Raw genomic sequence first — 15,247 nt, forward strand, 5'->3', positions numbered from 1 at the left:
AATTTCGTAATTTATGATAGTTTTTTTCTTAAAATTGGAATAAAAAAAGAACCACATCGAATTTTCGAAAAATCGCTTCGAGGTGCACACCCCCATGCTACATACTAACTTTGTGCCAAATTTCATGAAAATCGGCCGAACGGTTTAGGCGCTATGCGCGTCACAGACATCCTACAGATATCCTACAGACATCCAGACATCCTCCGGACAGAGAGACTTTCTGCTTTATTATTAGTAAAGAAGATAATGACAAACAACCTATTACAAATGATACAAATGATGCTTCTGGTTCAAGGTTATCCACCATCTCTCCGTGGTCAAGCTTTACTGTTAGGTAAAAGAAAGTAACTTCAAAACCTTGTGACAGTTTTGCAACGCTTTCTGGAAAGGAGTTGCTAATTACTAATGACTTTTTCGCTTCCTATTTCAATGAATTTAAAGAGTTAAAAAAATATTCTGATCCTGTATTTAAAGAAATTGTGTTTCAGGAATTAGCTAGTTACCAGCTCTAGATTTTAAAAAAAAATTATTAACTAACTCTGCTGTCAATCGAGCCAAGTCAAGTCAATGTGAAGACCTTCGTCTTCAATATTGATGACACATGCCGATATGCAGAGGTGCCCACAAAGGGGGATTATGACGTAAGTTGCACCATCAAAATTTTTGGGGGAGATTTTTAAATTTCTTTTAACTTTATTTGTTTAATCTTATTTATTGATTTATTTTTAGTTTAAATTATTTATTTTATTTATTTTTTTACATTTTGTTTTATTTATTTATTTATTTAGTTTGTGTGTGTCTGTGTGTGTGTCATTTGCGTAGCACAGAACTTTTCAAATAAAATAATAATAATTAAAAATAAGTAAATAAAAAATATTTAAAAAAATAAATTAAATAAAAAATGTTTTAAAAATAAATTGAATAAAATTTTTTTTAAATAATTTAAATAAAAAATGTTTAAAAAAATTAATAAAATAAAAACAAGAGAAATAAAAAAGGGAAAGAGGTTTGAGAAAAATTTGGGAGGGGGGATTTGCGCCATTGAACTTGGGGGGGATGGGCATCCCTGCCGAGATGGTGTCCCATACTCTTGTTCAGCGATTCTGTACTTTTGGTTCATAACCGCATCGATCCAAAGAGATCTGTAACCTGAGATAATTACTCTGTTCGCGTTAAAAAAAAAAAAAAAAAAAAAAAAAAAAACGCTAAAAATTCATTTTTTAATACATAAAAGAAATGAAGTGCATCATGTTCCTTTTTTTTTTTCATTTTCACTTTCTTCCTCGTATTTTTATTGCAGCCATTTACAATGCGACAGAAGAAAAAAAAAAGCATTTTTCTGTGAATCTGTTACCGATAAACTTGGTCAATATTCTTTAAACCAGTACTTTGTAATTTAATAGATATTCTTGCTTTCTTTCTGTATTTTTACAAAATGAGGGAAAAGAACAAGTTTTCTGTAAAAAACACTTATAGGAGGGAGCAGAGATTCAGAGATGGGGGTATTACTGCACCAGGAAGTTAAAATTACGCTGAGAAAGGCTCCCATACTTGCTTGCGAATGAAAATTAAAAAAAAAAAAAAAGTTTTGTTTAAAAAAGCAATTTTAAAGCGTAAGAGGTATGAAATTACTGAACCTAAAAATATAAAATGCTAGCCATAATCGCATTAACTTTCGTTTTTATGTGCTAATGGGGGTAAGTGTGGTGATCCCTGCGCACACACATATAAAGTCAATAGATTCCATCGGATCAAGTTGTACCACAACAATCGGCATGGCTTAAAAAGGGGTTCGGGGTTAACCAAAAAGTGGTTTTAATTTATTTTTATATACGAGTGCATACAATAGTGGGATTGGCTCATGACATAACCTAGGGGGCCCGTAATAAATGTTGGGCTCATTTTTGATTCGTAGCGTTTGGAAGATAACTTACGTAGTTTGAATGAGATTCTCGGTAATGGGGTCGTTTCCAATATTTTACAAGTATTTTTTTCTGAAAGAACATGCTTATAAACATAGGATCTAACAACTTTTTAAATAATTTGTTTAAGTTTAATATTTTTAAAAAAATACTTAAATCGGTGATCTTTCATTGTTTACATTAGTTGCTGATGACATCACAAATGATGAAATGCCATTCTGTGTGGCCATTCACAGAGCAAAATATTTAACTCACATCTTTACTCACGTGTATTGGCAACGATAGGGTTGATAGCAAGCGTAGAGCGCAATTTTAATTCGCTTCTTGATTATCATAACGTTGAAACACGGTAGAAAGATGCGCCAAAAAGTATCATTTGTGACGTCATCTAGACCACGCCTTGTTTGAAAAATCGGACATTTAAAAAAATTAATTAAAAAATAACTGTTGGGACACTAAAAGAATTTTCTGTGTCCATGTTATTTTTTTGCTTATTGTATCAATTTTAGTGACTAAAAGTACTACTTTTGACTGAAGGAAACAACCCCATTTTGCAGAATTTTTACAGAAATTATTCTCGGAGTACATCTATTTTTCTTTTATTTTTTAGGTACATGCATTCTGAATGCAAACATGTGCGCATCGAAGAAGCTGACCCCTGATTTGTACAAGTGTGACTGTTCTGGAATGTTCAAATATGCAGATAATGATTTTACGTGTGAAAGCAAGTATTTTCTTTATTATTACTAACTAGAAAGTCGCCCGTCTAGGTATGACGGGTGAAAATTACTTCTGCATTTGAACGAAGCCATTGCCTGTTTGGTGATAGTTTGATAGTTGAAATTGTAACTCTAACTCCAGTGGATTAACCCTAAACTCCAGTAGGTAGCGTTCATTGTTGACCGTTTTTTTCGTTTCTTCATTCCCCTGAAATGTCTAACCAGCAAAACTGTTAAGTTGCCTGATTGAGTTCAGTCTTGTCACGATAAAGCCTTACCCTGCATGTCAAACATTACCAGAACACATTATCAAAATATCATGCCGTGGCGCAAGTTTCGCTATTGAAACCCGCAGATTACTCGATCATCGACTATTATTTATATGAGGATTTTATCTCCATATTTATCAAGAAGTTAATCTATCTCTATATCATAACCCTTTTCAGTGAGCCAACCTCGTTCAATACCTCGTTGTTACATGAATATTTTACTTATAATATTAGAACAAATAAGTTGGACCAAAAAATAAGATCTTTGTTTGTTAAACAAATATTTTTTTCTAAGTTTTTATTTTTTATCAATGATGTTATTACACTTATTACCAATACCCTTCTACAACCCAGTGTGCAAATTTCCAATCTTTGTTCCATTTGGTTTTGAAACAAAATATTTGAAAATGGTATTTTGGTTAATAACTAAGTTTTTGGCACTGAAAAAGTGCTATAACGATCAGGAAAAAAATACGTAAACCAGATGGTGCAGTGTCGGGAGAGATTTACAGCGAGTTTCAAGTGGAAAACGACGTGATTCTGAAGCTTGATATAGCAAGACCACACTGCTTAAGACAAACGATGAAAAAAAATCAAGGAATTACGGTGGGTTCTCCTATCCATCATATTCACCCGACATTTCACCTCCTGATTTCCTTTTATGACTTTCGCTACTAGGAAAAAAAACGTGAAAACTCGATTGATTTCAAAATGTTATTGCTAAATATTTTGCTTCAAAACCACGTGATTTTATGCTACAAGTCAAAAAAGCAATTAATTACGAATGAAATCTTATCAGTAATAAAAAGTAGAAATTTGGTAAAATTTTGCTTTTTTAAAAAACCACAATACTTCCCAGTCCTCTTAACATTATTTTTCCTTGTTCAGCACACTTATACAAACTTTTAGATGTATGTTACCAGTACTATTCATAGGGTGGAATATATCCCTAAAATGTGCATGTAGTAAGTAAGGAACTAAGTGAAATGTGTCGTTATTTTTCTCGCTTTTTCCTGTTTACGGTATGATTTGATTTAAATTTCTATATCTAATACTGCATTCAAAAAAAAAAAAAAAACTTGCACCTTATTTATGCACGTAGGTATGAATTGAAATAGAAGATTGAGGTGCTCGAAAAGCTAACTTATTGCACTCAAAATTTTCATATGAATTGTGGATAAGTAAAAAAATATTTCTAATTTTCGGTAATGGAATAAAATAACATCTTAATTTATACAGGGTGATCCGGTTTAACCTACCAGACCCCACTTTTCGTAACTGTTAGTCCTAGATGGATGCTGCCAATTGCAAAAATGTTCAAAACCAGATGCAGAGTTTAGATATTGAAAATTTGAAGCAAAGGTAAAAATGAGTCAAAAAATACAAAATTTAACTTTTTATACGGACCCTAGGTTCCCTAGCTTTTATTTAGGGAAAAAATCTCTATTGGAAAGTAATTCCAACACAAAAAGTTTGACATTTAGTACGACCAATATTTACCGACATACGAAACGAGCATTTTATGACTTAGACCACTTTGCATTCGCCATTAAGAACTCCTTTTGGGGGAAAATATAGCTGTTAACAAGGGTTTAAAATTAGTCTGGTAGATTGCGATTTTTCAAATTGTTCGCGGCTTTGTAGAGTGTATTTGCGTTTCATGAGGTAACTTTTACATTTATTTTTGAATAGCAATGAAAAACATAAATACTTTTTTTTTAATTCGACAACCTGTCATTCTTCTGAAAGGGGACTAAGTTCCAATCTCATCTTCTGTATGGTCCCTGAAAACTTTAAACTCTAATATATCTTTGAGTTTTGGTGGCACAAATGCCAAGGCTTTTGTGTTAGTAATATTTTTCAATGGATATTATTTCCCTAAGTATAGGGGACCTAGGGCCCGTATAAAAAGTTAAATTTTGAATTTTTTGACTGATTTTTACTTTCTTCTATATCTAATATATAGAAGAAAGTATTGGATTCGTGCAAATTTTCGAATTTCGAATTTTGACGGATTCGAACGTTTTGAGGTGTGTTGAGTCCATTTCGACTATTTTTGGAAAATGTCTGTCTGTGTGTGTGTGTGTGTGTGTGTGTGTGTGTGTGTGTGTGTGTGTGTGTATGTGTGTCACGTCTGTGTGTGACCAGTTTTTTGTGGCCGCTCTACAGCAAAAACTACCGCATGAAATCGAACGAAATTTAGTACACATATGTGCCCCTATGTGAACTTGTGCCCATTAGTTTTTGGCGCGAATTCCTCCAAGGGGGGTGGAGCAATGGGACGTTTTTCGAGTTACGCGTGCTTGCTATTCCTCAGGAAGTAACTGGCGGAATCAAACAAAATTTGGTCCATATGTTGGTATTAACAGGAACAGGTGCTGATTCAATTTTGGTGTCAATAACTCAAACGGGGGTTGAGCTGTAGAACGTTTTTTGTCGTCAATTGTGACTGCTGTATCTCAAGAAATAATGAACGGAATGAAAGAAAAATTTATCGGCAAGTAGCCCTTAGTGGGTATAAGAACTGATTTTAGTTTTGTGTCAACAGCTAAAAGGGGGGTAGCGCAATCACCCGTTCTTTTTTTCCATTTTGAGTGCCCTATCTCAAGAAGTAATGCTACGTTCTGGTTGAAATTTGGAATATATGTGAATCCATATGTAAACAGGCTTTGGTTCTATTTTAACGCCGATCGCTCCAAGAGGTGTTGATTTTTTTTTTTTTTTGCGAATAAAAATATTTTTATTAATGCAACAATAAGAAAGATAAATCGTAATAGATTGTCGTCTGCGTATTTCTCGTGATTTTAATTGTATGGAAATGATAGGAAATATTATCTCAATGATTTAAAATTTTTAACTGTTGCCATCTTATGTTTGTTAACAAATAAAATATTTGTAATTAATTCAAGCAAGGCTTTTAAAATAACTTTCAATTTTCGCTCTTTGCTTTGCTTTTGCAATAATTCAGACATTGGGATAGTCGTCAAGTTTTTGCATGTGTAATTTTGTTTTTGTTGGGAATATTGCTTCCTCGTCAAGCATGGGGAGGGATCAGAAAAAGGAAAAATATAGAAGAAAGTTTCGTGATGGCCACAACATACTAGTTATTTTTTTCTTCAAGGTTTCAATATCTTAACCCTGTATCTGATTTTGAACATTTTTGCAATTGGAAGTATGCATCTAGGGCTAACCGTTGCGAAAATAGAGGTCTTGCAGGTTAAACCGAAACACCCTGTATGTTTTAGCTGCCCCGGCATGTTATTTTTAGAAATTTCCTTTCGTGTATATTTAGGAAGGTCATGCAAAGATGAAGACGTCCAAGAAGAATGCCGCAGAAGAGGAGCAACTAGCTGCAGAGACAACTGGGGTTTGATTGGATCAAATGTTGGATTTGAATGCGTCTGCGCACCAGGATTTAGAAAGGACGCCAGCGGGACTTGCAGAAGTAAGGGAATTTGAAAATTTGATTGCGTAAGGTTATAATTTCCTGTAAGGTTTCGGAGCTTTAACTCTTCACTGGTCAATTCAAATGTATAGATTTAAGAAACTAGTCATGTTTGAACCGAACTATATCTATTTTTTTTTCCTTTTCAAGAAAGTAAACACTTTTTTTTTGAAAGTTAACAATTTTCGAGGATTTTTAATGAATATAAACGCGTGCGTTGTGGTGTGAGTTTTAAAATCATTTTAAGGGGTCACAGTACCTTTCAAGCAATTTTTTTCAATTTAAGTAAATTCTATTTTTTGTTGAAACCATAACAAGCTTACCTACTGTATAATCAATAATTTATTTTAAAAATTTTGAAATATTGCTTACTTTTTTTAAAATTTCAAAACGTTTAGAAAAATTTAAATTTTCTAAAATTTCTAAGGCTTTTTTGTTTTTAAACTAATATAAAAAAAGCGTTTTGCTAAACGATCACAATCATCATCTCTAAAAATCTGTGCATTCATTTGCTTTTGTGTTTACTAGAAAAGTTTGTGACCAATTACGTAAAAAATCGTAATTTCTTTTTAAAAACAAAATTGATTTTTAAAGATATAAGATGCTCTAAACATTTGAATAATTTATGAAATGCTTATCCAATGCACAGTTTTGTTAAATATATTATCCTAATTGAAAAAAGGATTACTTTAAAGCTGTATCTTTAATAGAAAAAAATTCTTAGGGATTCTTATGACACGAAAACACAAAAAAACGATCATCGAGAAAAATCAAGTGAAAGTTTTCTTTTTGCATAAGAACACATAGCGAGCACGACCTAAAAACACTCATAACTTTTTAAATATTTGAACTAAAGCGATGAAACTTTTCCCCTGTGTTTGAACTGGTGTTTAGTTTCGAAATAAGCAATAAAATTTGTTTTTGATCGTTTGGTCATTTTTGAGGTACTGTAATCCCTTAATCAACGACGATATTCTAAAGTATCGTCTCAATCTACTTAGATTGAGACGATACAGTAAAATCTGAAAAGTTCACTATCTGTCTAAGGTGACCGCTTTTTTCAGCTCCAGAATTATAATCCTATGCATATGATATTATCCTATCTGATATAGAATATGTGATCAGTCCTATATGATATAAATGAACCTCTATAAGTTGACCACTCAAGTCGCAAGTGCTCAACTTCAGTTCAACGAGGTCAGTGCTCAACTGCAGAACACACCGCGACTGACAGTCGTGGAACATACTTTTAATGATGAAATCCATGACATTAAATTCAAAGAAACCAAAATACTTTCAAGGACATCCCACTATTACGCCAGATTAAACAAAGAAGTGATCAAAGTTTTCGAACATCCCTAGAATTTCAACAAAAAGGAAGCAGGAAGTAAGATAAACAAACTCTGGCATGCTGCACTAAGACGGATTATCCCGAGAGATACTTTTAGCCAACCAGAAACATCGAAGGGGGTCCAGCAGGCAATCCCCAACCAGAATGAAGAGAGTTCAAGTTTCAGCCAACCAGAAACAAGGACGAACGTTCATCACCCAATCCTGGCCCAAAAGAAAAGGAGAGCTAGCTCTTCCCACATAAATAGTGACAACACTTCGAACTCTGCATCAGTTGCTAGGAAGTCGCTTCCCTGTATGCTTCGACCACCCAACCACTGAAGATGACCGCCGCAGATGCGCTCAAAACGTTTGGAGAAACAACACTCAGACCACGGCACAGCAGCCCGGAATTTCACAACATTAGGTCATTTTATTTCCTTATTTGTTTGAGCGAAAAAGACGTAAGTCCAACTTTGTTCCAAAAGAGGTAAAGTCATTTTTTATTTTTTTACTTCGATATAACACTATTGTCAGGATTTTTTTAGCTAAAAATTTGTGGAATCATCATTTATAGATTACTATGAAAAATTATCTTGTCCTTTAATTCAATAAAAAATATTACATTATTGTATATTTTGAAGAGAGGAAAATTATTGATTTTATTAAACCACTAGCTGCATTGCCCGGCTTTGCACCGTCTACCTCGAAAATAAAAGGTCTGTCAAGTAACACATGTTTAACAATCAGGCTTAAATTAGAGAAAAAAATATTGTGAATTTCCCGTCAAAATAACCATTCTTAAAGAAAGAAAAAAGCAAATCAAAAATTCCCGAAAAAATTAAACGCGTCACGTAAAATCCAAAAGAAAGAGATAAAACGCCAAATAATACTCAAGGGGAAAATTTTTATCACAAAAGCAAAATTTTATTTAGTCACAGTCGAGAAAAAAAAAGTGGCAACCTTCTAAATTGGTTTCACGCTAATTTAAAATGAGATCGCGCGAACGATAAATTTTCGACATGAAATTTCTATTCCATTAGGCTTAATGATGCTTTTTAATTTTTTCCCGGTGATTTTACAGCCTTTTTTTTTTTTTTTTTTTTGCAATTGAATGGATATGAATGAACCTTTAAGGTAATTTTCGCGGGCTTTCGAATAGCGCCAAAATCGAACTGATCGGATAATTATTTCGGGTAGAAAAAGCCATTCTCGGGTCTTAAAATTAATATTCAATTGGTTCGGAACTTTTTTGGCGTTCGAAAACCCCCCTACGTTCCTTCTGGGTGCCTAAGCACCTCCCTGCCAAATTTAATGGAGATCCGTCGTAAACTGGATTTGTATAGGGAACATACACACACACACATATATTCTGTTTTATTTATACAGATTGCGAAACAATTGCGTTGTGATATCATATGAAAAAATTAAAACATTACCGTTACTCCCACGCACAAGAAACACCGATCAGGTTAGAAAATAATAGACGCTCCTGACTTGTTTTGTACGAAATTTGTACAAGGTAACGATCTCTCAATCACTTGCAGGCATGTCATAACAGATCGCACCTGCGTTTTCAAGTTACAATTTATGATGACATAATTGTCAAAAAGTTTTTGATATAAGAAGACAACTTACTGTATATAAAAGTGGCAGTTTAACTAAATAGAAGTACAAATGTAAACACAGAGTAAACATTTCAATGGGCTAGGTGTTAAGGGTGTTTTTATTAGCGATAATTCAGCGATACACATGCTCACACAGAGCAAACGTTATCTTATAAATTTAAATACCTTAAATAATCTTTTCCATACTACGTTAAGCGATAATATCCCTCATAGTTAGTAACTTCTACTGTAGATGGCAGTGCAGAAGCAATCACCATTGAGAAGGAATACTAATGGAGGGAGACATAGCAAATGTCTCAGTGTAGAGCTCCTTGAAAAAGACAGGCTGACTTATCCGACATTTTGGTTCCAAGACAGAATTGGATCCAACCTCGTTTCTAGTATTTATAAATACGTCATAATATTCGCTGGTTGCTAAGTCGTAAAATAATTGATGATAAGTTGAGTAAAATGTCACTTTAGGTAAATTTTGAAAGATAACTTCGTTTACAAATTCAGCTAAAATGTATCAGGAAATGTTTACGGTAATAAACCTCATTTTCATACCTTATTTGTTTTTAATTTGTATTAATTAAATTGTATTCATCCACAGAATAAAATAATCAAACATCAATCGGGCAACACACCTAAAGTTTGGACACCAGTTTTCTGCAATGAGGCATTTGTACAAATGTTTATTTTTTTCGCCCGATAATTTTGGAACCAAAATGTCGGATAAGTCAGCTCCCCTTATATAGGAGCCTTATCTCAGTGAAATAAGCTTGGGACCCAATGTTTCCCAGGTCAGGTGACTTGTTTGGCTGGGAAGTTGTCGCGTTTTGGCACGCCATCGCTCTTTTGGCATTAAATATTTTTAAGACAACGCGACGACGCTTATTATGGTGTCGGGGCTACAAATCAGAGCAACTCTGGCTCCAACTCCTTTACCGCATAATAATAAATAAATAAATAATTAACGGATACAAATACTGGCCTATCATTCAAATTCCTCTCCCCACTTCTTTCGGATTTTAAAATATAATGTAATTTCATTTTTCATGTATTTTGATGTTTATTCCTTAAAATGACGGGCATGTACAAATAGTTTAAAGTGTTCTGTTAATGACTGAAAATTTATGGATTCATATATATTGTAATCAATGTTTTGAAATGATTTCATACGCAGGCATACTAGTATTTAAATTGAAGCATAACTAATATGTTGTGGCCATCACGAAACTTTCTTCTATATTTTTCTTTCTTTTTTTTTTTCTGATCCCTCCCCATGCTTGACGAGGAAGCAACATTCCCAACAAAAACAAAATTACACATGCAAAAACTTGACGACTATCCCAATGTCTGAATTATTGCAAAAGCAAAGCAAAGAGCGAAAATTGAAAGTTATTTTAAAAGCCTTGCTTGAATTAATTACAAATATTTTATTTGTTAACAAACATAAGATGGCAACAGTTCAAAATTTTAAATCATTGAGATAATATTTCCGATCATTTCCATACAATTAAAATCTATTACGATTTATCTTTCTTATTGTTGCATTAATAAAAATATTTTTATTCGCAAAAAAAAAAAAAAATCAACACCTCTTGGAGCGATCGGCGTCAAAATAGAACCAAAGCCTGTTTACATATGGATTCACATATATTCCAAATTTCAACCAGAACGTAGCATTACTTCTTGAGATAGGGCACTCAAAATGGAAAAAAAGAACGGGTGATTGCGCTACCCCCTTTTTAGCTGTTGACACAAAAATAAAATCAGTTCTTATACCCACTAAGGGCTACTTGCCGATAAATTTTTCTTTCATTCCGTTCATTATTTCTTGAGATACAGCAGTCACAATTGACGACAAAAAACGTTCTACAGCTCAACCCCCGTTTGAGTTATTGACACCAAAATTGAATCAGCACCTGTTCCTGTTAATACCAACATATGGACCAAATTTTGTTTGATTCCGCCAGTACTTCCTGAGGAATAGCAAGCACGCGTAACTCGAAAAACGTCCCATTGCTCCACCCCCCTTGGAGGAATTCGCGCCAAAAACTAATGGGCACAAGTTCACATAGGGGCACATATGTGTACCAAATTTCGTTCGATTTCATGCGGTAGTTTTTGTTGTAGAGCGGCCACAAAAAACTGGTCACACACAGACGTGACACACATACATACACACACACACACACACACATACATACATACACACACACACACAGACAGACAGACATTTTCCAAAAATGGTCGAAATGGACTCAGCTCACCTCAAAACGTTCGAATCCGTCAAAATTCGAAATTCGAAAATTTGCACGAATCCAATACTTTCTTCTATATATTAGATATAGAAGAAAGTAAAAATGGCAAATCTTTATTCATGCGCATCTGCTGTTCACAGGAGCTTGGCGAGAAGATACTCGCCAACAAAAGCAAATGTACACAAAATGCTTAAGAGCTAGTTAAGTAAAAAGTGTTTTTATGGAACTAAAATGTTATTTGCACTCAAGATGCACAAAGTTTTATAACTTTTATATGTAAAATAAGTACAAAAATTTAAAAATTATAGGCAACTGTGGAATATGTACTCGTTGAATACATATAAATGTTATTTTTCTTTATTTAGAAGTAAAAAACATTCGTACATGCTAGGGAAAAGTTACTGGATCTCCTGGTGTGGTTTTTTCCTCACAGTTTACAATGCTAGAATACTGCACTATTACCATAAATCTAATTTTTCCCTTCTACAGTTAAAGGTTGTTATCATACATGGCTTCAGCTAATGAAAACTTCTTCAGCGGTTACGGTCAACTCGAAATTGCTCCCTAGGTCACATGGTACTGTTGCCGTATCGGGATACTAGGGTTGCACTCTCTCCATCTATTCCTTCTCAATGGCAATCACTAGTTGTCGACAGTTGACTCACCGCCTTGAAAGAGGTAACCGTAACTTGGATGAAACACACAAAATTACTGGCAGTATGTTAAGCGGCTCATTTTGTTTAATGTCTCTTTTAAGTGAGATGTAAAATTATAAAAGTTATCCAAAAACTTTTACTGAGAATGCTATTTGATGAAACCAATCAGCATTCACTTCTTGTAGCTAATGTTGAATTAGCACAGACCACTGGTCTGTGCTAATTCTATATTAGCTACCAGTTTGTTTGGCCCTCTTGGCTTCCATAAGAGGTTTTCCATCTCCAGCTCAGTCACTTTCCTATGCCAGGCTGATGAGTGCGAATAAGCACGAAACTGCAGTCCTCCGCTGGAAATGACTGAGCTGGCGATGTATTTCTGCTTTAGCCCTGGCTAATGGGCGGTAAGTTACTGAACAAATAGACATTGTTTTCGTCCGAAATCTGCAGTTCTTGACCGAAAGCCAAGCATGATTCTCATTAAAACAGAAAAATCTATTTTAGAAGGTCATAAAGTTAATGGGGATATTTTGCTAAACGCCCACAATTATTTAAATTCTCTAGAACCAACTGATATGGAGCCATAGCACGCGTTTTCATGAAGCGCATTATTTTTGGGGCACGCTTTTTCGTACCAAACGATAGTTGCTAATTGGTATGTGACTTTGCAAAACTCTTCAAATGGTGTACGGAATTCGAGAAAACTACTAATTCAAAAGAAATAAAATCAGTCTTTCCTGAAAAGCATAACATTTTATTTTTGACACTAAAATTTATTGTTTAGAAGAATAAAGCATAGACTAATAATAAGAGTAGACCGAGCTTTCCCAGACTTGCTGATGAAAAAATTGGTTCATAGATACATCATGTGACTGGTGGGAGGCTTGGTGAAAACTTTGGCAGCATGGTTGCTAGGTGGCAAAATTATCTATAGATGGGCACTCGACATGTATTTTAAGACGTAATCAGTTTTTATTATAATTTTTTTCCAGGTGCAGAGATTGAACTGTTTTTCTTTTTGTTATGCATTATTTTGACATTAGTAATTAGTTTTTGATCACAGTTTTTAGTAACTTTTATTTCATTTGGAACTGCTACGTCAGCGTTGGCGTGAACGTAATGGCGTAAACGTTTTGCGTTAACGCAAAAATGTACTAATCGGTATCTTAAATTGAAATTGTAGGTAAAAATCTTACCGTTTGCCGATTCTTTTTGGGCACTTGCATTTTTAATTGCTTAGAGAGCTATTGAAATTGACTAACGAAAATGCACAATACTGTCTAAACGAAAAACTCACTGTATTAACAAAATATTTACAACTTAGAATAACAAATTTACAAATCGGACTCCATAAAAGATTATTCTTCCGTGTTCCATCAATTCTATTTATTTTATTTCTCGCGGGCGTTGACCGTCTGCTACGATCAATGCCCGCTGTTGCTAGGAGATCCACCAGTCACATGGTATGGTTTATGAGCAGCAAAAGGTTTGCCATAGTTCGGTCTATTCTTATCATTAGTCTATGGAATAAGGTGAATACCGCGGGACCAAATTGGAAACATTAGCTACAATAACCGGAACCTGCATCTCGCACTTTATTGGGGCTTATTTATTACACAGAGGCCGAACCGTAACAAAGATGAAGGAGAAATACTTAATAAAGCATGTATGTCTAACTTTGTTCTGGCTATAGGGCGGTAGCTTACTGAACTTAATAAAGCGTTCTAATATATTTTTACACTGGTAGATAAAAACGTTTTTTACCGCAGCGTAAAGTTGCCCTTCATGGAGTAATTCAGGAACCTTTATCGCAAAATAACTTGTTTTCTACAGGAAACTGGTGGGAGCACTTGAAATTCCAGAACGAAAGGGAGCTGATTCATTCAGCATTTTGATTCTAAATTGCCAGGTGACAAAATTAATATTTGTACAAAAGCCTCGTTCAAAGAAAAAAAAAAAAAAAAAAAACTGGTAACCAAACTTTAGGTGTGTTGCCTTATTAATGTATGATTATTTTATTCTGTTAACGAAGATGAGTTAATTTAAACAAACTGAAAACAACTAAGGTATATTCAGTAAGTTACCGCCCTATTACCGCGGTTAAGGCAGAAATACACCGCCGGCTCAGTCACTTCCAGCCGAGGACTGCAGTTTCGTGCTTATTAGCACTCATCAGCCCGCCATAGGAGTGACTGAGCTGTAGGTGGAAAACCTCCTAAGGAAGCCTAAAGTGCCAAACTGGTACCTAATACAGAATTAGCACTGACCAGACGAGTGACCGACACAATGGTTCGGTTCAACTCGAATAGTGAAGGCTAGGCAGGTTTAGTCAGTAAGTTAATAAGCACGAAACTGCAGTCCTCGGCTGGAATTCACTGAGCTGTCGGTGCATTTCACGTATTTCTGTCTTAGCCCTGGCAATATTGCGGTAACTTACTGAATATACCTGCCTAGCCTTCAATATTCGAGTTGAACCGAACCATTGTTTCAGTCACTCGTCTGGTCAGTGCTAATTCTGTATTAGGTACCAGTTTGCCACTTAAGGCTTCCTTAGGAGGTTTTCCACCTACAGCTCAGTCACTCCTATGGCGGGCTGATGAGTGCTAATAAGCACGAAACTGCAGTCCTCGGCTGGAAGTGACTGAGCCGGCGGTGTACTTCACGAACAACTGAGGTGTTAAAATAAGGTTCATTACAGTAAACGTTTTTCGATTCACTTAGGTTGAATTCGTAAATTAAGTTACAAATGTAATGTAAACTAAGTCTCTAGGTTTACCGTAAGTGACATTTTACTCAAATTATCATGAATTTTTTAAGGACATTGCAACTGGCGAATATTGGCACGCATTTATAAATAGTAGAAACATAGTTGAATACAAAGTTGTCTTGGAACCGAAATGTCGGATAAGTCAGCCTATCCTTTTCAAGGGGTTCTACGTTACTCGGACGTAACGTTGTTTTCTCTTACTTTAATCAGTGACGTTTCGAATGTTTTTTACAGCGTGTTGTACCTTTTCAGCTTGTTGAAAGTATTTT

At 34.7% G+C, this 15,247-nt stretch overlaps 1 protein-coding gene across 3 annotated transcripts in view; it reads left to right on the forward strand.

Annotated features, from left to right (window-relative positions):
• The window catches only part of LOC129227445 (fibrillin-3-like), a 111,088-nt gene that overhangs the window by 34,333 nt on the left and 61,508 nt on the right, over nt 1-15,247 (forward strand). For all 3 annotated transcript variants that reach the window (XM_054862006.1, XM_054862004.1, XM_054862005.1), the window contains exons 5-6: nt 2,533-2,650; nt 6,207-6,355. In XM_054862006.1, the coding sequence (XP_054717981.1) occupies nt 2,533-2,650; nt 6,207-6,355 (267 nt within the window). The remainder of the gene's footprint in view (nt 1-2,532; nt 2,651-6,206; nt 6,356-15,247) is intronic.

Source organism: Uloborus diversus, chromosome 8 (genome assembly GCF_026930045.1).
Source record: "Uloborus diversus isolate 005 chromosome 8, Udiv.v.3.1, whole genome shotgun sequence".
Taxonomy (NCBI): Eukaryota; Metazoa; Arthropoda; class Arachnida; order Araneae; family Uloboridae; genus Uloborus; species Uloborus diversus.